Raw genomic sequence first — 22944 nt, 5'->3', positions numbered from 1 at the left:
GACATATCAAGGAAATTAATACATCCAAAGCAAATAACTTCACTACTGCTTCCACCTGTCCCTTTGGATCCTGCTTTTGCATGAATCACATTGCTCTACCTTGTGCCTGCAGTAACCAACATCATTCTAAGTGTCCCAAACAATGTCTATTTCCTTTGGCCGGTAGTGACAGGAGGGGAAGGCCTTGGGGCCTCAGAACTTCTCCGCTCTCAATCTGTGCGTGTCTGAAATCCTCTACTGCCTCTGTACAGCCTTGTACTATCTGGACCAATATGTTCTGGGACATGTTCTTCGATACATGACTAAGTTTTCATCACGTCTCATCTACACTGGCCGGCACGTGTTCCAGTCCTGTATCTGTCGAGCGCTACCTGGCGGTGGTCCATCCTGTGATCTTCCTGAAGTACAAACTTACACCGGATCTTACCCAATTGTTTGGGATACCTAAGCGCCGTAGGCATAGATGCAGAAGGCATGCTGGCATCCTGGTGAGACTGAGATGGAGAAAATCGAACGGCACTCCCCTACGTTTAATTGGCAAATGTCCAGTCACTCGAGAATAAGATGGATGAGCTTCATTCGGGAGTCTCCTATTAAAAAGGCTTGAAAGCTGCAATATTCTGTGCTTTACAGAGTCTTAACTGACTGAATCTATGGATATACAACTCAGTGGTTTCTCCATGCAGCATCATGATCAGATGGTGGCTTTGGGCAAGTCCAAAGGGGGAGAGGTGTGCCTCTTTGTTTACAATAACTGGTGCGCGGCTTCCAGTGAGAAGGAAATCTCAAGCTTTTTCTCACTTGACATAGAGTACCTCATGGTAAACTGCAGAACTTTTTATCTACCAAGATCGATATCATCCGTAATTATCACTGCTGTCTACATCCCACAAAAAGCAAACACCACCTGTCATTAAATGAACTGCATGGGCCCATAAACAAACAAGAAACCGCACACCCAGAGGTGGCGTTTCTTGTGGGCAGCAGAAATTTTAACGAGGAAAGACTAAGATCCGTTCTACCTAACTTCTACCAACATGTCTCCATGTGCCACAAGGGGCGCCAAAACTATGGACCACTTTTGTTCTTCCCACAGAAACACATACAAGGTCCTCCCTCGACCTCCCTTCGGCAAATCAGACCAAGACTCTATCCTCCTGCTTCCTGATTACAAACAAAAGCTCAAACAGTAAGTACCAGTGAATCACTCAGAATGGAAGTAGTCCGATGAAGTACAGAATGGGGTATGTACAGAATGGGGTATGTACAGAATGGGGTATGTACAGAATGGGGTATGTACAGAATGGGATATGTACAGAATGGGATATGTACAGAATGGGGTATGTACAGAATGGGGTATGTACAGAATGGGGTATGTACAGAATGGGGTATGTACAGAATGGGATATGTACAGAATGGGATATGTACAGAATGGGATATGTACAGAATGGGATATGTACAGAATGGGGTATGTACAGAATGGGGTATGTACAGAATGGGATATGTACAGAATGGGATATGTACAGAATGGGATATGTACAGAATGGGATATGTACAGAATGGGATATGTACAGAATGGGGTATGTAAAGAATGGGATATGTACAGAATGGGATATGTACAGAATGGGATATGTACAGAATGGGTTATGTACAGAATGGGATTTGTACAGAATGGGATTTGTACAGAATGGGATATGTACAGAATGGGATATGTTCCGGGCAGCACTGGAATTTCGTGATTTTAAGGGCACAGACATTTAGCCTTCAAGTGGTGCCCAATCTGCCAGGGCACCAAGATCATCTGCCAGGGCACCAAGATCATCTGCCAGGGCACCAAGGCCATTAATCAAAATACACAATTAAATTGATTAGAAAACCAAAAAACACAAGCTATTCTGTTTAGAAAAACACAAGCGATGTAAATGTATATAAATAATTAGCATACATATCAAAGTGTAAGTGCTAGACTATGTATATTAGCTACAGCCTTTCATGTCCATACCACACCGATGCTGACATGAGAGGCGATAGAAAATGTAGCCAAACTTTAATGAGACGTTTAATTATATATATATATACATATAGGCCAAACGCCAGTCATGTTTCACAGATATAATGTAGGATAATTAACATTAACATCACACACCTTGCAATCTGAGCAGAGGCAGTCAGCATGTAAACAAACATTGTTTTATTTTATTTTTTACCTGGATGTTGTTTGTTTTTTTCATTTTATGAGCCAAGTCTTTCTTTGTTTCAACGTTACCTCAGAAAAATCTGACCATATTTATTTTATAAAGACTTCCTCATATGCCATTGAAACCAACATTTCTCTCATGTTCTATTGCGATTCCACTTCCTTTCATTGTCCAGTAGCCAAAGGCATAATAGTAATATTACATTTCTCCTCTAAATTTCAAGTCAATATTTTCATCTCTGTCACATGAAACCACTAAAGGTGGGCTGTAGCATTTACTTTTACATTTTTCAAATAGACAATCAATCTCACTATAGGCGACAAACTTTTCCAGTTTATCCTGGTGTTGTAGGTAAGTGGTTACAGCCTGCAGAGGGCGATAGAGAGTCAAGGGCCAGGGTCACCAATAATCATTTTAATGCTCAACCAAAGAGGAATATTTATTAAATAAATACACAGTGCTTCTTTTTATATGGTCAGTATGAAAATATTTTTTAAAGCTGGGATTTGGGGGGGAAAAAGCTGTTGGCCCTTGTATAAATACATAAGGGGTTGAACAGGAGACAGAAGACCAGCTCACTGGCTAATATGGAACTTGATAACACTCCTTTGTGTGTGTGTGGGAGAGTGAGTGAGTGAGAGACTGGATTTTTTTATAACTCTGTCCTGGGTAAAGTCCATCACACTAGTATTCTGCTTGTATCAGCTACAGGTGTAATTTACCTGCTGTGTTCGACATTGGATAAAATATAGGACTCAAACTTGTTCTAACTTTCTACAACTGCAAGATCGCAGCTCCGAAGAGCAGGAGGAAACTGCATCCTCAGATTTTGAAAGCACATCTGACCAAACACAACTGAAGTATGCTGCTCCCTTCAGAAGCCATGACAGAAGATCGTGACAGCGATTTCTTAAAGAAAATGGCTTCCAAACATTCTCTCCAAGAAAAGGATTTCTCCTGTCCAGTGTGCAGTAATCTTCCAGGATCCTGTAATCCTGTCATGTAGCCACAGCTTTTGTAAAGTCTGTCTCAGTGCATTCTGGAAACAAAATGATTCTCTGGAATGTCCAATTTGCAGCAGAATATCCTCAAATGAAGAACCTCCTCATAACCTAATTTTAAAGGAACTGTGTGAGGCCTTCTTAGAGGAGAAGAATCGGAGAGATTCAGCAGGGCCTGAGGGGCTCTGCTTTCTGCACCACGAGAAACTCAAACTCTTCCGTCTGAATGATAAACAACCAGTGTGTTTTGTGTGTCATACTTCTAAAAAAACATGCCAACCACAATTTCTGTCCCATGGATGAAGCTGCACAGGATTTGAAGGTAGGGGCTTATAATAACATTACCACAACATAATTTTGCTGACATTTTACACCAGAAGAAAAGCAATGTTAGTGTTTACTTTCTCATCATACCTACAAACTCTGGTGTCCTTATGGACAGCATGTTTGCATTGTAGAATTGGTGAGTGTTTCATTCCCCACTCCTGTAGGTGTATATTGCACGTCTGTTCTAAGCTCTTATGTGACTTTTAATGCTGTTGAAAGTAACTACACACTAATAATCAGTAATCCGATTCATACAAAGTAATAATAGCAGGTTGACCGTCTTCATTGCAGTGTCAATTTTCATATTCTAGGAGGAACTCAAGACTTTATTGAAGCCCTTACAGAAGAAGTTTGAGATCTTCCATAAAGTGAAACTAGCCTGCCATCAAACAGTAACCCATATTAAAGGTGAGAATGTTGACTTATGTTGTCTAATGCCACAGTGCAATTTAACTGTAGCTGAATGGCTTTGTGCATTTGAGGATCAATTGTGAGAATTGCTGTGGTAATAACAGCATTTCACATATTCCTCCCGCTGTCTGCAGCTACAAGCAGAGGACACAGAAAGGCAGATTAAAGGGGAGTTTGAGAAGATACACCAGTTGCTTCGAGAGGACGAGGAGGCCAGGTTAGCTACTCTGAAGGAAGAAGAGTCAATTGATGAAGAAGAAGATTGATGAGATGATCGGAGGGTTATCATCACTTTCAGACACAATCAAAGCAATAGAGGAGGAGCTGAAAGCAGAAGATATCTCATTCCTTCAGGTAAAAACCAATAACTCAATAATAAGCAGAAATGATTTGAGATATAAACTTAGCAAAAAAAGAAACGTCCCTTTTCAGGACCCTGTCTTTCAAAGATTATTCGTACAAATCCAAATAAATAAACAGATCTTCATTGTAAAGGGTTTAAACACTGTTTCCCCTTGTTCAATGAACCATAAACAATTAATGAACATGCACCTGTGGAACGGTCGTTAAGACACTAACAGCTTACAGACGGTAGGCAATTAAGGTCACAGTTATGAAAACGTAAGACATTAAAGAGGCCTTTCTGCTGACTCTGAAAAACACAGAAAGAAAGATGCCCAGGGTCCCTGCTCATCAGTGTGAACGTGCCTTAGGCATGCTGCAAGGAGGCATGAGGACTGCCCTGGTCTAAGCCCCAAGTGTGCAGTTTGCAAATCCCCATACACAATCTCTGTTCTCTTTGTTTAGCTGCCGTGACTCTGGATCCCAAGACTGCCCACCCATCTCTCATCTTGTCTGATGATCTGACCACTTTGAGACTTGGTGATGGGATGCAGAAGCATCCTGACAACCCAGAGAGGTTTGATAACAATAGAATGGTCCTGGGCTCTGACGGCTTTAACTCAGGGACACACATCTGGGATGTTGATGTTGGGAACAGTGTAGACTGGACCCTGGGTGTGGTTACAGAGACTGTCCGGAGGAAGGGAGGAATACGCAGTGGACTCTGGGGTCTAAATTATAAATCAGGTCATATTCCCTACCAAATTCAACCATTCCCTTCACGTTGGGCCAGAGACCCCAGAGGATCCAGTGCAGCTGGACTGGTGAAAGAGGAAAGCTGTCATTCCATGACCCTTTAAATAACTCACACCTACACACATTCACACACACTTTCGCTGAGAGAGTTTTTCCCTGCCTTGGTAATCGATGTGAACACCAGCCTCTAAAGACCTTGCCATGGCCTCTGTAACAGTGGAACAACATAGTTAGAGCTGATAGGCCTCTTGTCTAGGAACAGCACAGTTAGAGCTGATAAGGAAGTTATAATGTCTCATATCACAACTTTGAAGGTGAAATATGTAACCTATTGGGCGACCTGACCAACTTCACATAGAATGGTAAGTGTTAGATCTGCAATTCTCATTGAAAGAAAGTCTAAGAAGCGGAAGAGCTGTTCTTTGTGCGCTACTTCTATGCTTCCCGTTCCTAAGTTTTGTTTTTGTATCTTTTACTTTCGGTCTTGTACACCAGCTTCAAACAGCTGAAAAGACAATCTTTTTGGTTATGAAAAGATGTTTCACAGCGGTTGAGATGGTACAATTATTCTCTACACTGTACATTGCTTGTTTTGTCACATAAACTGAAATTAGGCGAAATATTAGAATTTTGGCAACCAGGACATTTCTGCACTTTGCGCCTTTAAATCGAGCACCTACTGATATTATAAAGACTTGACTGATTTGAACTTAATGCTTAAACTGTTGATAAAGCACGAGAGTAAAACTGACACCTAGTCCAAATGTAGTCGAGTATAATCATGTTTCTTATTTGTATTATATAAGATTGATTTGTTAATTATTTGCTCTTCTTGCCTTAAGTATATGACCAATTGCATGGAAACACAAAGCCATACTGTAACTGTCATTCCCTATTACATGATTCAACCAAATACATTCTTTGTACATGCTTTGTAGAACTGTGAATTCTGTCCTGGGTAAAGGCTCTCACACTGTAGAATTCAGCTTGTATTAGCTGCAGGTGTAATTTACCTGCTGTGTTCGACATTGGATACGATATAGGAATCAAAGTTATTCTAACCTTTTTTTTTATGACTACAAGATAGCAACTCCTAATAGAAAGATACAACTGCATCAATATGAGATTTGAAAGCACACCTGGCTAAACAAGACTGAAGTATACTGCTCCCTTCAGACACAATCAGAGCTGTAGAGGAGCTGAAAGCAGAAGGGATCTCATTCTTGCAGGTAAGAACCGACAGTTCTGTGACAAGAAGACATTATTTGAGATATTTATCGATGAACTGATTTCATCTCATGTATTATGAGGATATATTACTCAGTTGGTCTTTGTGCTCCTACAGAACTATAAGGCCTACTGTAGAAAAGGCCCATGGAGTTGGTGGAATAATCCCTTAATTCATTGCCATTTACTCAGCTGGGCCAGGGGCGCTTTAATTAGGTCAGGTGGAAATGTCCGACAGATCTCAACTCCATAAAAGGAGGAAATTGTCAGAGCCTGATCTCGCTGCTTTCTCTTCCTTAACTCCGTCTGATCAAGAAGTTTTGTGCGTCCATGAATCCACCGACTCTGTTACCTTTCATCTGAAATATCTGTGGCGATCGGGGGAGTGGGCCATCAGTTATTGCTTATAGTTATTACCGCGGAGCGCGGCTTGGAGCGCACGCTTCAAACATATTGTGTAATGTGAATTATCAATGATCATGGCCCTACGGATCCTCATAGGCCAATTATGCAATCGATAATGTTAATATGTAATGAAATTAATTATATGTACACATGAAGACAATTGAAAGGGTGAAATGAGAAACGTCATTGTTTGCTGAACTGATCGACTTTGATATCAAACTAATGGGGACTATAGATTGAATAACCATTCACTGTTTGTATTATTTCATGATTTATGATAAATAGTTTACGAGCCTAAATGACTCACGGATGATTACTATTGACTTCTTAATGAACTGGACTGTTGAATTCCCTAAATTATGTTAATAATGAATGATATGATTTGATCTTTGATTATGAATTTGATTGGATACATGTTATTTGTTTCCTTTGTGAAGCAGCACAGACTACTCGGTAAATATACCACTTTATGGTTAAAGGAAATCCTGCCTCAGTCTCATCCGTTCCTCTGTCACCTGACCACCTGTTCACCTTTTCTGTCAGTAATCCTACCTGTCCAGCGACCCACACAGATTCCACTAATCTTTCACCTACAGTGAAAGCAAGGTAAGTGATCTGCCACTTGTCTGTCTCTTATCCCTGGTTTTTGACCTAGGTTATTCTTAACCCAACCCCACATTTGAACTGACTCCTGAATATTCTTCCAGAGCCCAGTGCACACTGCTGGATCCAGAGAGAGTTTCAGGAGCACTGATCCATGTGGCCAAGCACCTTGACAACCTGATTCTGTGGGAAAAGTGTGTGTTTGCTCAATACAGTGAGCATGATTCTTATGTTACAATGAACATGTTAATTTACTAACTTAAGATAGTACATTAATTTACCCCCCCAAAAATCGAAAAACAAGGGCATAAACATAAACCTTGATTGAGCATAGTTAAAGGACAACATTAAAGGGTAAGTTCAGAATTTGACAACATTATGTTAGATGGTTGCTCACCCTGAACGTAGTATATTGACCAGGAGGAACTGTAATCCATGGCTCGGTTTTCTTTAAACAGCTGTGATGTTGAATCAAGGTGGAAAACTGATTGGATTTGCAAAAAGTCATACTTGTAAGGGCATTTCATCTTTTTTTCATCCAACTTTTAACCTACAGTAAATCCAAAGACATGGTGATTTCACGTTGAATTCACGTTAGTCGACAACCAAATGCATATCAAAACTAGGCGTTGAACTGACGTCTGTGCTCAGTGGGTTAGTATAACTTACACTAAATGACCAAAAGTGTGGACACCTGCTCGTCGATCATCTCATTCCAAATTCATGGGCATGACTCAAGTAAAAGTGAAAGTCACCCAGTAAAATCCTACTTGAGTATAAGTCTAAAAGTATTTGGTTTAAAATATACTTAAGTATCAAAAGTAAAAATATAAATAATTTCAAATTCCTTATATTAAGCAAACCAGACGGCACCAATTTCGTGTTTATTTATTTATTTACGGATTGCCAGGGACACACTCCAACACTCATACATCCTTTACAAACAAAGCATGTGTTTAGTGAGTCTGACAGATCAGAGGCAGTAGGGATGACCAGGGATGTTCTCTTGATAAGAATGTGAATCAGACAATTTTCCTGTCCTGCTTAGCATTCAAAATGTAACGAGTACTTTTGGGTGTCAGGGAAAATGTATGGAGTGAAAAGTATATAATTTTTAGTTTCCACTGCTCCAGAGTCTAATGGCGGTGAGCTTTAAACCTCTCCAGCCGACACTTGGCATTGCGCATGGTGATCTTAGGCTTGTGTGCAGCTGCTCAGCCATGGAAACCCATTTCATGAAGCCCCCTAACGAACAGTTATTGTGCTGATGTTGCTTCCAGAGGAAATTTGGAACTCTGTAGTAAGTGTTGCAACCGAAGACAGAAGATTGTTATGTGCTATGTGCTTCAGCACTCTGCAGTCCCGTTCTGTGAGCTTGTTGCTCCTAGACGTTTCCACTTCAAAATAACAGCACCTACAGTTGACCGGGGCAGCTCTAGCAGGGCAGAAATTAGATGAACTGACTTGTTGGAAAGGAGGCATCCTATGACGGTGCCACATTGAAAGTCACTGAGCTCTTCAGTAAGGCCATTCTACTGCCAATGTTTGTCTATGGCGATTGCATGGCTGTGTGTTAGCTTTAATACACCTGTCAGCAACGGGTGTGGCTGAAATAGCCGAATCCATTCATTTTAAAGGGGTGTCCACATACATGTGTATATAAAATGTACTGACTTTAGCCACCGCTAGCTAAAAATATGTGAGTGATCGCCAAATCAACTCCAAACTCAACATATAAAGTGTCGAACCAATGTTTCATGAGATGAAATAAAAGATCCCATACATTTTTCATACGCACAAAAAGCTTATTTCTCTAAAATGTTATAGACAAATTTGTTTACATCCCTATTAGTGAGCATTTCACTTTTGCCAAGACAATCCATCCACCTGACAGGTGTGGCATATCAAGAAGCTGATTGAACAGCGTGATCATGAAACAGGTGCACCTTATGCTGGGGACAATAAAAGGCCACTAAAATGTACAGTTTTGTCACACAACACAATTCCACAGATGTCTCAAGTTTTGAGGGAGCATGCAATTGGAATGCTGACTGCAGGAATGTCCGCCAGACGTGAGAGGTGCAACCTAAAAATGTGTAGACATCATTGGACAGGAAATGGTGCAGAACTCACTCAACATTAAAAATACATTGTTTTATTAGACAAGTTTAAAAGATTGACGTTTCGGCCTTCAATGGCCTTCTTCAGAATAATCAAAGGGAATGGACAAGTTCATATAGGGCATGGGGAAGATAATTGGGGAGAACTCTTCAGCTGGTGGTGCTAATGAGAGACCATACAGGATAGTACTGGTGTGCTGTGGTCAATGTCTCCATCTAGTGATAAAATACAGGAGTGAAACCAATAAACAACAATTGGAAAACCGGACAAGCTTTTTTCAACTACAGTAGGTGTAATTGATACACACCCACTACTATAATACATGTTGAATTTGTTGGGTATTGGGTAACAACTGGTTTGGACAACAGCTAGTGAGCTAGTAAGTTCCCTCCATGTGTAAACATTATTATTATTATTATCATTGGCCAGTAAGGAGAATTAAGTAAAAACACAAGTCCAAATCCCTATTGCCACCCATGGCTTATTTAGGAAAGGGCCAATTGACTTGTGGTGGTATTGATGCGGTGGCGATGGACCAACTGACGCGGTGGTGATGTTGACAAACACCAAAGATCCAGAGAGACGTTCTGGATCCATTCCTTAGATATTTTAGTCCCCAAAGGTCTTAATCTGTAGAAGGACTATAGTATGCTTTTGAGATGGGCTCCATCCCTTTGTTGGTCCAGTGAACCCCCCCCCCCCCCCCCCCCCCCCCATTTGTTTGTTCTTGGTTACACATGGAGGGAACTTACTAGCTCACTAGCTGTTGTCCAAACCAGTTGTTACCCAATACCCAACAAATTCAACATGTATTATATAGTAGTGGGTGTGTATCAATTACACCTACTGTAGTTGAAAAAAGCTTGTCCGGTTCTTTGTTGCATGCAATATGCTTTGGACAGAGGTTGCTATCCAGTTTTGTTTTAAAACAAAAGTGTGGTTGAATGTATTCTGCCACTGTCTTCTTATTGTCTCAGCTTGAGGCCTTTATATATATCCCGGTTGCAAGGCAAATGAACTAACAAGTTATAGAGAAAATAACGCAATTATCACAACACATAAGTTGTAATATGGCTTTTTTTTTCTTCCCCAGTGATTTTACCCACACACCGCTACTGTTCTGGACTCCAAGACGGGCCACCCATCTCTGAATTTGTCTTAGGATTTGACCAGTGTGAGACTTGGGCATGGGACATATCAGCTTCTTGACAATGCAGAATGGTTCTGGGCACTGAGGGCTTTAATTCAGGGACAAACAACTGAGATGTTGAGGTTGGGGACAGTATATGCTGGTTCCTGGGTGTGATCACAGAGTCTGCCCCGAGGAAAGGAGTCATACCCAGTGGATTCGTGTTTATATTATAATGGAGCTTTTTCTGACTACTCAGAAGAATCCCCGTCAAAGCCAGACAGACACCACAGAGGATCAGAGTGCAGCTGGACAGGGACAGAAGAAAGACCCTATTAAAAACACACATTCACAGAAACTTTAACTGAGACTGTCTTTCCCTGCTTTTCTCATGTCTGTGAATGCCAGCCTCTAAAGATCTTGCCATGGCCTCTATAAAATAACAGCACAAAGAGCAGATAATGTCTCTTAGTAGTTTTATTCATTTGAACTTCATGCTAAAATGTCTTCCGCCTATCAATGGAACAGCAGTATATGGTCATGTGTCTTACCAAAGCATCACATCAACCTACAATCCTAACCCACTATGACAACCCCATTATTTAATGTTCTCTCAATAGTGAAACAGAACTGTTGCAAGCATACGATGTTTCTTCAGAAGTGCTGTGTTGTAGGTACATTATGTAGATGGAGTCGCAGGCCAGGGGTCAGAGCCAAAAGCTTTGATTACTGCTGTGCTAAACCCACTTATGGTTTTCTATCATGTGGTCAATATATACATTCTCCAAGTTGAAGAATCTCAACAATGTTAAGGATTTGATGCAAACAATTGCATAAGACAATAAGGGTCTGTCTTTCTAGTATGAAAATGGATAGTACATTTACTAATTGTATCATATTACCAATGGTTGAAAAAGTACTTATTTGTCATACTTGAGTAAAAGTAAAGATACCTTGATAGAAAATTACTCAAGTAAAAGTAAGTCACCCAGTAAAATCCTAATTGAGTCAAAGTATTTTGTTTTAAATATACTTAAGCATCAAAAGTAAATGTAATAGCTAAAATATACTTAAGTATCAAAAGAAAAACTATAAATCATTTCAAATTCCTTATGTTAAACAAGCCAGACGGAACCATTTTCTGGTCTTTTTTTAAATTTACGGATAGCCGGGGACACAGTCCAACACTCAGACATAATTTACAAACAAAGCATGTGTGTTTAGTGAGTCTGCCAGATCAGAGGCAGTAGGAATGACAGGGGATGTTCTCTTGAATTGGACAATTTTCCATTCCTGCAAAGCATTCAAAATGTAACAAGTACTTTTGGGTGTCAGGTAATATGTATGGAGTAAAAAGTACATTATTTTCTTTAGGAATGTAATGAAGTAAAAGTAGAAGTTGTCCAAAATATAGATAGTAAAGTACAGATACCCGAAAAAACTACATAAGTATTTTTACTTAAGTACTTTACACCACTGCATATTACAAATCATTTTTAATTCAACAGCTAAATGTAAAAAAAATCTAATGATATTGCCAGAGTGAGGTAAAAAAAAGAAAGAAGTTATGACAGTTTATGACAAAATAGATGTCTCTTTGCTTTCACTCTAAATTCAAGTTCCAATCCAATGTAAGGAGTTAACGAGAAACTTAATAGGCTACAGATACATCCTTCCTGTCTCCATCTGCGGGTGAAGTTTCTTCACTCCCAAGTTCACTTAAACACATGCAACACAATAAAGGAGGTATTATATTGTGGCTGTGTTAATTCATTTTTATGTTGAAAGGGAAGACTATGCCTTTCTGTGAAGTCTATATGTCAGGGTTCCACAACTGGCAGTTTTTTTTTTCATATATATAAATGCAACATTTAAAGTGTTGGTCCCATGTTTCATGAGCTGAAACAAAATGTCTCAGAAATTGCACAAAAAGCTTATTTCTCTCATTTTGTTCACAAATGTGTTTATCCCTGTTAGTGAGCATTTATCCTTTGCCAAGATAATCCATCCACCTGACAGGTGTGGCATATCAAGAAGCTGATTAAACAGGTGCACCTTTGGCTGGGGACAATAAAAGGCCACTATAAAATGTGCAGTTTTGTCACACAACACAATGCCACAGATGTCTCAAGTTGAGGGAGTGTGCAATTGGCATGCTGACTGCAGGAATGTCCACCAGATCTGTTGCCAGAGAACTGAATGTTCATTTCTCTACCTTAAGCCACCTGCAATGTTGTTTTAGAGAATTTGGCAGTACGTCCAACCGGCCTCACAACCGCAGACCATCAAATCAAATTGTATTTGTCACATGCGCCAAGTACAAAAAGCGCTTAACCAACAATGCAGTTCAAGAAATAGGGTTAAGAAAATATTTACTAAATAAACTAAAGTTAAAAAAAATTTGAATCAAATACAGAGTCGGTACAGAGTCAATGTGCGAGGGTACAGGTTAATCGAGGTAATTTGTAAAGTGACTATGCATTGATAATAAACAGCGGGTAGCAGCAGTGTAAAAACAAGGAGGGGGGGGTCAATGTAAATAGTCCGGGTGGCCATTTGATTAATTGTTCAGCAGTCTAATGGCTTGGGGGTAGAAGCTGTTAAGGGGCCTATTGGTCCTAGACTTCGCGTTCCGATACCACTTGTCGTGTGGTAGTAGAGAGAACAGTCGATGTCTTGTGTGACTGGAGTCTTCAACAATTTTTGGAGCTTTCCTCTGACACCGCCTAGTTTATAGGTCTTGGGTGGCAGGAAGCTTGGCTCCAGTGATGTACTGGGCCATTTGCACTACCCTCTGTAGTGCCTTGCGGTCAGAGGCCGAGCAGTTGCAATACCAGGCAGTGAAGCAACCATGCTCTCGATGGTGCAGCTGTAGAACCTTTTGAGGATCTGAGGACCCATACCAAGTCGTTTGTCTCCTGAGGGGGAATCGGTTTTGTTGTGCCCTCTTCACGAGTGTCCTGGTGTGCTTGGGCCATGTTAGTTTGTTGGTGAAGTGGACACCAAGGAACTTGAAACTCTCGACCCGCTCCACTAAAGCCCCATCGATGAGAATGGGGGCATGTACGGTCCTCTTTTTCCTGTAGTCCACGATCACCTTTGTCTTGCTCACATTGAGGAAGAAGTTGTTGTCCTGGCACCACACTGCCAGGTCTCTGACCTCCTCCCTATAGGCTGTCTCATTGTTGTCGTGATCACTGTTGTGTCGTCAGCAAACTTAATGATGGTGTTGGAGTTGTGTTTGGCCATGCAATCGTGGGTGAACAGGGAGTACAGGAGGGGACTAAGCACGCACCCCTGAGAGGTCCCAGTGTTGAGGATAAGCGTGGCAGACATGTTGTCACCTATCCTTACCGCCTACCCTTACCACCCGCCTACCCTTACCACATGCCCGTCAGGAAGTCCAGGATCCAGGGTCCTTAGCTTAGTTATGAGCTTTGTGGGCACTATGGTGTTGCACGCTGAGCTGTAGTCAATGAGCATCAGTCTCACATAGGTGTTCCTTTTGTCGAGGTGGGAAAGGGCAGTGTGGAGTGCGTTTGAGAGTACGTCATCTGTGGATCTGTCGAGGCGGTATGCGAATTGGAGTGGGTCTAGGATATGATGCTGTTAATGTGAGCCATGACTAGCCTTTCAAAGCACTTCATGGCTACCGATGTGAGTGCTAAGGGGTGGTAATCATTTAGGCAGGTTACCTTCGCTTCATTGGGCACAGGGACTATGGTGGTCTGCTTGAAACATTTAGGTATTACAGACTCGATCAGGGAGAAGTTGAAAATGTCAGTAAAGACACTTGCCAGTTGGTCCGCGCATACTTTGAGTACACATGCTGGTAATCTGTCTGGCCCCACGGCTTTGTGAATGTTGACCTGTTTAAAGGTCTTGCTCACACAGTTGTCCGGAACAGCTGGTGCTCTCATGCATGCTTCAGTGTTGCTTGCCGCGAAGCGACAATAAAAAGTATTTAGCTCGTCTGGTAGGCTCGCGCCACTGGGTAGTTCGCAGCTGTGTTTCTCTTTGTAGTCTGTAATAGAGCGTCAGAGCCGGTGTAGTAGGATTCAATCTTAGTCCTGTATTGACGCTTTTCCTGTTTGATGGTTCGTCTGTATGGCGTTGTGTGGCCGAGCAATTTGCTGATGTCAACGTTGTGAACAGAGTTCCCCATGGTGGCAGTGGGAATATGATATGGGTAGTAATGAGCTATGGACAATGAACACAATTGCATTTTATCGATGGCAATTTGAATAAACAAAAATACTGTGATGTGATCCAGAGGCCCATTGTGAGACCCTTTTATTTTTAGGTATCTATGGCCAACAGATGCATTTCTGTATTCTGTCATGTGAAATCCATAGATTAGGACCTAATGAATTTATTTCAATTGAGTGATTTACTCGTATAAACTGTAAAATCAATGAAATTGTTGCATGTTGCAATTATATTTTTGTTCTGTATAGTTGGAATACCTTCCTAATATTGAGTTGCACCCCCTTCTGCCATCAGAACAGCCTCAATTCATCGGGGCATGGACTAAAAAGTGTTGAAAGAGGCCAGCATCCCTGTTGAACAATGTTGACTCCAGTGCTTCCCACAGTTGTCAAGTTTGCTGGATGTCCTTTGGGTGGTGGACCATTCTTGATACACATGGGAAACTCTTGAAAGTGAAAAACCCATTAGCATTGCAGTTCACTCAAACCGGTGCGCCTGGCACCTACTACCGTACTCCGTTCAAAAGCACTTAAATATTTTGTCTTGCCCATTCACCCTCTGAATGGCACACATACACAATCCGTGTCTCAATTGTCTCAAGGCTTAAAAATCCTTCTTTAACCTGTCTCCTCCCCTTCATCTACACTGATTGAAGTGAATAAAAAATAAATTACAATATTTTTTACACATTTATCTAATCTTTATTTAACTAGGCAAGTCAGGAACGGTTGGTTAACTGCCACGTTCAGGGGCAGAACGACAGATTTTTACCTTGTCATCTCGGGGGAATGTTTGATTTGATAGAGCAGGCTGACTGAGCGATGGTAGGCAGCAGGCTCGTAAGCATTCATTCAAACAGCACTTTTGTGCGTTTGCCAGTAGCTGTTTATGACTTCAAGCCTATCAACTCCCGAGATTAGGCTGGTGTAACCGATGTGAACCGATGCGCGCTAATAGCGTTTGAAACATCACTCGCTCTGAGACTTGGAGTGGTTGTTCCCCTTGCTCTGCATGGGTAATGCTGCTTTGAGGGTGGCTGTTGTCGATGTGTTCCTGGTTTGAGCCCAGGTAGGAGTGAGGAGAGGGACGGAAGCTATACTGTTACACTGGCAATACTAAAGTGCCTATAAGAACATCCAATAGTCAAAGGTTAATGAAATACAAATGGTATAGAGAGAAATAGTCCTATAATTCCTATAATAACTACAACCTAAAACTTCTTACCTGGGAATATTGAAGACTCATGTTAAAAGGAACCACCAGCTTTCATATGTTCTCATGTTCTGAGCAAGGAACTTAAACGTTAGCTTTCTTACATGGCACATATTGCACTTTTACTTTCTTCTCCAACACTTTGTTTTTGCATGATTTAAACCAAATTGAACATGTTTCATTATTTATTTGAGGCTAAATTGATTTATTGATGTATTATATTAAGTTAAAATAAGTGTTCATTCAGTATTGTTGTAATTGTCATTATTACAAATACATATTTTTTTTAATCGGCCGTTGAATCGGTATCGGCTTTTTTTTGGGTCCTCCAATAATCGGTATCGCCGTTGAAAAATCTTAATCGGTCGACCTCTACTGTCCAGTCTACGTCAAGGAAAGAGCAGGTGTTCCTAATGTTTTGTACACAGTGTATGCGTTTACCATTCTGCTGTCACATTTTAAATATTTTCCCCCCGAAAGATATCCATATATCATAATGATATTAGCCTAGAGAGATACCTAGTAATGTGCTCATGTTTTTCGCAAGTGCTCAGATCAATGTTCTTTGTTCTTGCCAAGGAGGATAGAGATTTTAAAATCATACAGTTCATCAATGTAATAATTATTCCCCTCTTCCGAGGGTCTGACAACGTTCAATTCAAGACCGAGGTTGTACTGTAGCTTTACAATTCTGTATGATTGGTAAACCTATAGAAACGAGACTCAACACATCACAGAGCTCTATATTCTCATACTTGCCATGTCCTATGTTAACGAATAACTCTATATTATTATGTCATATTATGACTTCTATAGGCCTAATACTGTATTTATTTACAATGTGTATTTGAATAGGAACAGATACAATTAAAACATTGACACGTTGAATAATAACATAGCATATCACCAAGCTTTTATACACATTTTTCAGTCCCTAGATTAAAATTACGTTCTAAAATGAGCATATGTTACTTTCCAGCATCAGCCCCTAGACGGGCTTTAAAATAAGAAGAAAACAAAACATGATATAAAATGGTTAATGTGGTCACATGCTTACCGCTCTTTGAAACCTTTTTTTCTACTTTCTGTGAATCATTTATACAAATGTTTGTAGATGTCTGAAGTGATCCTGAAGTGAGTTAAAGAAACGGACTTCTTGACGTTGCCTATATTTCCCCCTCCACACGTGCCCCGGCCCTATCCCCACCCACTCACTCACTCAACTCTGGCTAGCTAGTGCTTATTTCATCACTCCCTGCCAACCTGGTTACCGTCCAACCTGGCTACTGGGTGAGCATTTGAGGACACAAAATGGCCGCGCCGGAAAACGGATCTGACAGAGGTGTCAGGGAGCCAAATAAATCCTCATTAACAGAACAGCTTGATCCTGAGTTGGAGCCAGTTTGAAGGCAACCCAAGCCTCAGGACAAGGATCAACTCTCCACTACACACAGCCATGGCTTCTAAAGTTAACTCTCACACTTAATTATGAGATAAAATCCAATATATCAACACACTCAGATGCAGTATTTCTAGGGTTTTGGATGAGGTAAAAATAATATGCATTCATAGGTAAGCCTAGACACGGTTCCTATTTGTAACAGGCATTTTGCACGTGGCATATGGTAAATTGAATTTATCAATATAGTTATTCTATTGTATGACTTGAATTGATGTGGTGTCTCGTCACTTAAACCACACAGACGAGGGGCTGAAACTGTGGAACCTAATGGAATTTGTTATGTTGCAGAAAATATTCCAGGTTCCGGGTGGAAGTGGAACCTTCAGTCAGTCGTGCCGAAACAGCAAGGGGGAGAAGAAGAGGAGGGGACAGACAGCGGCCCCCAGCATTGTGCTAACCTTGTGCTGATGGCTGGATCGATCCAGGGATAACTGGAGAGGTGATGAGACTGCAATATACGTTTGATAAACACAACATGGTATGAGTAGATTTGAAAGGAGATATCGTTGCATTTTGTTCTCTCTGGAGGAAAAAAAACCCCTACCACTGGCTTCAAGCATAGTGAATTTGAGCGTTTAAAAAAAATATACATCTTAAAATAAATGGAATTTTATTTCTAAACACACAATAGGAAGATACATTAGATTATTTAACAGAATATGCGAATAGGTCAATAAAATAGCCCCCAGAATAGAAAGATTAAATCAGATTGATTAGGCCACGAAAGCTTCAATGTATTACTATTGTGACATTGACCAGGCATTTAAGAAATGAATTGTCATTGAAAGGCAACATAATCAACATTCCAAAATAAATATGCAGCCCCCTATTCCATGCCCTTTCCCGTGACTTTGTATGGGCAGGGATGGAGCCCCTCTCTCCATCTTTCCTTCATTTCTGTCGCATTTACTATGTTTACACTGTCGACACACCCCTGCCCTTCACCCGAACCCCCATCCCCCAATCCTGTCACACACACACACACACCATGGCATGAATTCCAACACAACGTGTATGTCACTGACCCAACATACAATATGCACTAATCCTTTAATAAATCATGCAAAAACATGTGAACCGAACTGAAACCACCTATGTAAACTATCAATATCACCAATATATCACCACTTAATATCACCACTTACCATTCTTCAGTGGGTATCCCGGTCTGTGTCTAAAAGGAGAGGAAGGGAGGATCATGGTACTCTATAGTTTGTTCCACAAGTACATTGCATAACAATCATAGCAACAAAGCATGTTTATGCTACGTTAGGCAGCTGACACGCCATCCGCAGCACACCGCAGACACACCCCTCTATCTCTCTGTTCTTTTATTTCTCCCTGTCTCTCTCACACACGCGCTTCCGCATACGCACAATCCTAAGATTAAAATAATAGTAATAATAAGAACTCTGAGACTATGAGAATATCGGTGAATATGTTGCTGCAATGTTTAATTCAGAGCCTCTCTGCAACTCCACATTTTATTACAATGCTGCCACCTGTGTGGCCACATAACAAAGGAGAGTGCGCTGCACAGACTTGTGGTATATAATGCTATACTTTTCTTTTCAGCGCATCTATTGTCATATTGTTACAGTGTTATTGAAGCACTGTATCAGTGTCTGCGAAGAAACAATGTTGCTTTAAACCTCACGCGGTCAAAGTTGTTTACCTCTTCGTTACCTCTGACGTCATGACACACCCCTGTGTTTGGGGGAAGGGGAGTCGCTCACACACGTTACGAGCATTGGATTTGACCAAGCAAAGCAGGGCTGGTGTAAACCGTCACCAACCAAAACACGAGATACACGGGATACACGCAGATTACACCTTTGATTGGTTATTGGAGAGGCTTGGAGAAAATATCCCATTTTGTCGAAGTCCGGGGGCGGGGCATACCAAAAAGTAATGGCCATCTATTTAGGGTCTGGCCAGGGGATTTCTCGTCTATCATAGCTATTCTATAGAATTCGCCGTTTGTAGAGCGAACAAGGTAAACATCGTAACCAGTATTACTAGCCGTATTCGTTAATTGCAGTCGCGTTCGGTCTGAATATAGTTGATATATCGCCTGAACTTGATACACCAATTTAGGGTTAACCAGCCATCTAGCCACGCTAGCTATCAGTATCAGCTCACCAGCCAACATTTAGAACCTTCCTTGGGCGTGATAGTTTGGACGTTTCGAGTCGATCACATGCGGATATTTATATAACGCAGTTATTACACAGTATCTCATACCACAAGTCAACATGGGAATGAATTTATTTTCAAGAGATTGACGACGACAAAACGGATTAAGGGCAATTTGGTCTTGGAAAAAGTTGTACGCAGGTATGAAACTCGCATCCAGAGAAGGAATGTGAAAGCTGAAACTATTCTGCGGCTCGAGCTCAAAACAAACGCAGCGTTACAAGGCTGTCAGTTTACCAAAATAATCTTTACAATCAAACCATTGCACGCATGTTGCTCAAATAATTGTCATGCTTTTCTTTACAGAGAACATATGATAAGACTATTATTCAAACAACCAAACTGTTTGAAACAAGGTCTGAATTGATTAAGCATATTTCTTATTTTTCAGGATTAAAGATATCTTTATGGTTAAGAAGAGAGTTGCCAAGTCTTTATCGCCCATCTACAAAAAAGGGCATGCCAAAATCCCAGGTAAATTAATTTGATCTGTTTTAAATACTTGCATTCATAGCCAAACTACATCTGTATAAAATGCATGCCTTTAATCTCAACTGGATATTTCCAAATATGTATTATCTGTCACAATTTGTAAATAATATATTTTATTATAGACTTTATTTGAATAGTCCATCTATAGATGCTCTACAGCAGGATTCTCCAACCAGCAGACTGGATTTTGCCCTCCCAGTTTTCCAAGCAATTGCAATAAATATATATATATATATATATATATATATATATATATATATATATATATATATATATATATATAGAATATATATCTCAGCAAAAAAAAGAAAGTAATCTTATTGTCAACTGCATTTATTTTCAGCAAACTTATCATGTGTAAATATTTGTATGAACATAAGATTCAACAACAGACATAAACTAAACAAGTTCCACAGGCATGTGACTAACAGAAATGTAATAATGTGTCTCTGAACAAAGGAGGGGGGGGGGGGGGGGTTCAAAAGTAACAGTCAGTATCTGGTGTGGCCACCAGCTGCATTAAGTACTGCAGTGCATCTCCTCATGGACTGCACCAGATTTACCAGTTCTTGCTGAGAGATGTTACCACTTCTCTTCCACCAAGGCACCTGCAAGTTCCCAGACATTTCTGGGGGAAATGGCCCTAGCCCTCACCTTCCAATCCAACAGGTCCCAGACTTGCTCAATGGAATTGACATCCGGCTCTTCGCTGGCCATGGCAGAACACTGACATTCCTGTCTTTCAGGAAATTACGCACAGAACGAGCAGTATGGCTGGTGGCATTGTCATGCTGGAGGGTCATGTCAGGATGAGCCTGCAGGAAGGGTACCACATGAGGGAGGAGGATGTCTTCCCTGTAATGCACAGTGTTGAGATTGTCTGCAATGACAACATGCTCAGTCCGATCATGCTGTGACACACCGCCCCAGACCATGACGGACCCTCCATTCCTTCGACGATGAACACGAAACCGACCATAATCCCTGGTGAGACAAATCAGTGACTCATCAGTGAAGAGCACTTTTTGCCAGTCCTCTCTGGTCCAGCGACGGTGGGTTTGTGCCCATAGGGGACGTTGTTGCCGGTGATGTTTGGTGAGGACCTGCCTTACAACAGGCCTACAAGCCCTCAGTCCAGCCTCTCTCAGCCTATTGAGGACAGTCTGAGCACTGACGGAGGGATTGTGCATTCCTGGCGTAACTCGGGCAGTTGTTGTTGCCATCCTGTACCTGTCCCACAGGAACGTTCACGCAGATGAGCAGGGACCCTGGGCATCTTTCTTTTGGTGTTTTTCAGAGTCAGTAGAAAGGCCTCTTTTGTGTCCTAAGTTTTCATCACTGTGACCTTAATTGCCTACTCTGTAAGCTGTTCGTGTCTTAACGACTGTTCCACAGGTGCATGTTCGTTCATTGTTTATGGTTCATTGAACAAGTATGGGAAACAGTGTTTAAACCCTTTACAATGAAGATCTGCTAAGTTATTTGGATTTAAAAAAAATATTTTTGAAAGACAGGGTCCTGAAACATTTCTTTTTTTTCTGAGTGTATATATATATATATATATATATATATATATATAATGTCAAAACAAAGGAAAACCTATTCATTCCAGGGTTTTCCTTTGTTTTGACAATTTTCTACATTGTAAAATAATAGCGAAGACTTCACAACTATGAAATAACACATATGGAATCATGTAATAACCAAAAAAGTGTTAAACAAATCAAAATATATTTTGTATTTTTAGATTCTTCAAAGTAGCCACCCTTTGCCTTGATGACTGCTTTGTACACTCTTGGCATTCTGTCAAACAGCTGCATGAGGTTGTCACCTGGAATGCATTTCAATTAACCTTTTCATACGTGAGTTCCAAATATCTCTAACAGTCGCCCAGCGTGAGTTGTTTTATGCACGTGATGTCAGAAGGCACTCATTGTTCCAAAATATGATTGTTACACAACAGGGCAGTTAACATGCGCTGCCTGCTAATTATCTATGTTTCAACTTGTCAATTTCAAATGATTTTTTAACAAGTTTTATTTTCTAACAACAGTTTGAATTGAGGTGTGTTCCGCCTCGTTAATTCACATGGAAGTAGCCCATTTCGGTGTTGCTGACAATTTATGTTTGAGACTTTACTGAGCCGGACAAACTTCCCTCTTTGAGGAGAGCCCTTCCTCAATGCCTCCATTGTTGTTTTCCATACAAATAATGACTTTGGACATGTGTGCGTTCCTATCAAAGTAAGTGCCTTATTTTCTGCATATCATGCTGTCATTGTTACTGTAGCATGAAGTATGTATGTATGTATGGAGCATAATGTATTAACAGTTTTATTCACATGTTTTCAAGTACTGGTGACGAATAATGCATTCTGATTCTTGCATAGATTGTAATGGACACCTATGATGGGTGTAAAATACCTTTTTGAAGGTTGTACTGATTATAATGAGCTAATGCTAATCTATTTGCCAGCTGTGTGTGGCGCCATGTTTGTTAACATCATACAATGCATTTTGGGTGTCACGTAAATGTCTGTCAGACCAAAGACGTTATAATGAGGCGAAGGAATGGTTCACTCCTCTTTCGGGTAAACTTTCGGAAGTGATTGAAGGGAAGTGAATGATCGTAGACAACACACCCCCTTCAACATGCATACTGAAAAAAGACCAAACTCATCTTGTCTCTGCTTATTATATTTGGTTGATGCAAAAAAACAAACATGGAGGCGTGCACAAACTACCCATAAGATTACTTTTGATTTCTAGAAAGTGTTTTACTCAATTATTTCGATCAATGTTGAGCTCACCCGGGATGTGATGAATTATAAATAGTAATTGCTATTAGCTAATT

At 40.7% G+C, this 22944-nt stretch overlaps 1 protein-coding gene and 1 long non-coding RNA gene across 4 annotated transcripts in view; both read left to right on the top strand.

Moving 5' to 3' along the window:
• The first annotated feature begins 2875 nt into the window (after positions 1–2875).
• Positions 2876–6462, top strand: LOC110493952. 2 transcript variants are annotated; one of them, XR_002469220.2, is made up of 4 exons: positions 2876–3521; positions 3838–3934; positions 4072–4291; positions 4745–6462. It is a non-coding gene; the product is annotated as an uncharacterized LOC110493952 (long non-coding RNA). The 2 variants fall into 2 exon arrangements; XR_002469221.2 differs by having other exon boundaries at positions 3818–3934.
• A 12732-nt stretch (positions 6463–19194) lies between these two features.
• Positions 19195–22944, top strand: part of LOC110493951 (vitamin D3 receptor B) — a 73824-nt gene continuing 70074 nt past the window's right edge. For both annotated transcript variants that reach the window (XM_036949968.1, XM_036949969.1), the window contains exons 1-2: positions 19195–19740; positions 19991–20073. In XM_036949968.1, the coding sequence (XP_036805863.1) occupies positions 20007–20073 (67 nt within the window). In that variant the 5' untranslated portion in view covers positions 19195–19740; positions 19991–20006. The remainder of the gene's footprint in view (positions 19741–19990; positions 20074–22944) is intronic.

Source organism: Oncorhynchus mykiss, chromosome 17, assembly GCF_013265735.2.
Source record: "Oncorhynchus mykiss isolate Arlee chromosome 17, USDA_OmykA_1.1, whole genome shotgun sequence".
NCBI classification, from domain to species: Eukaryota; Metazoa; Chordata; class Actinopteri; order Salmoniformes; family Salmonidae; genus Oncorhynchus; species Oncorhynchus mykiss.
This window is presented reverse-complemented; position numbering and strand designations above follow the sequence as displayed.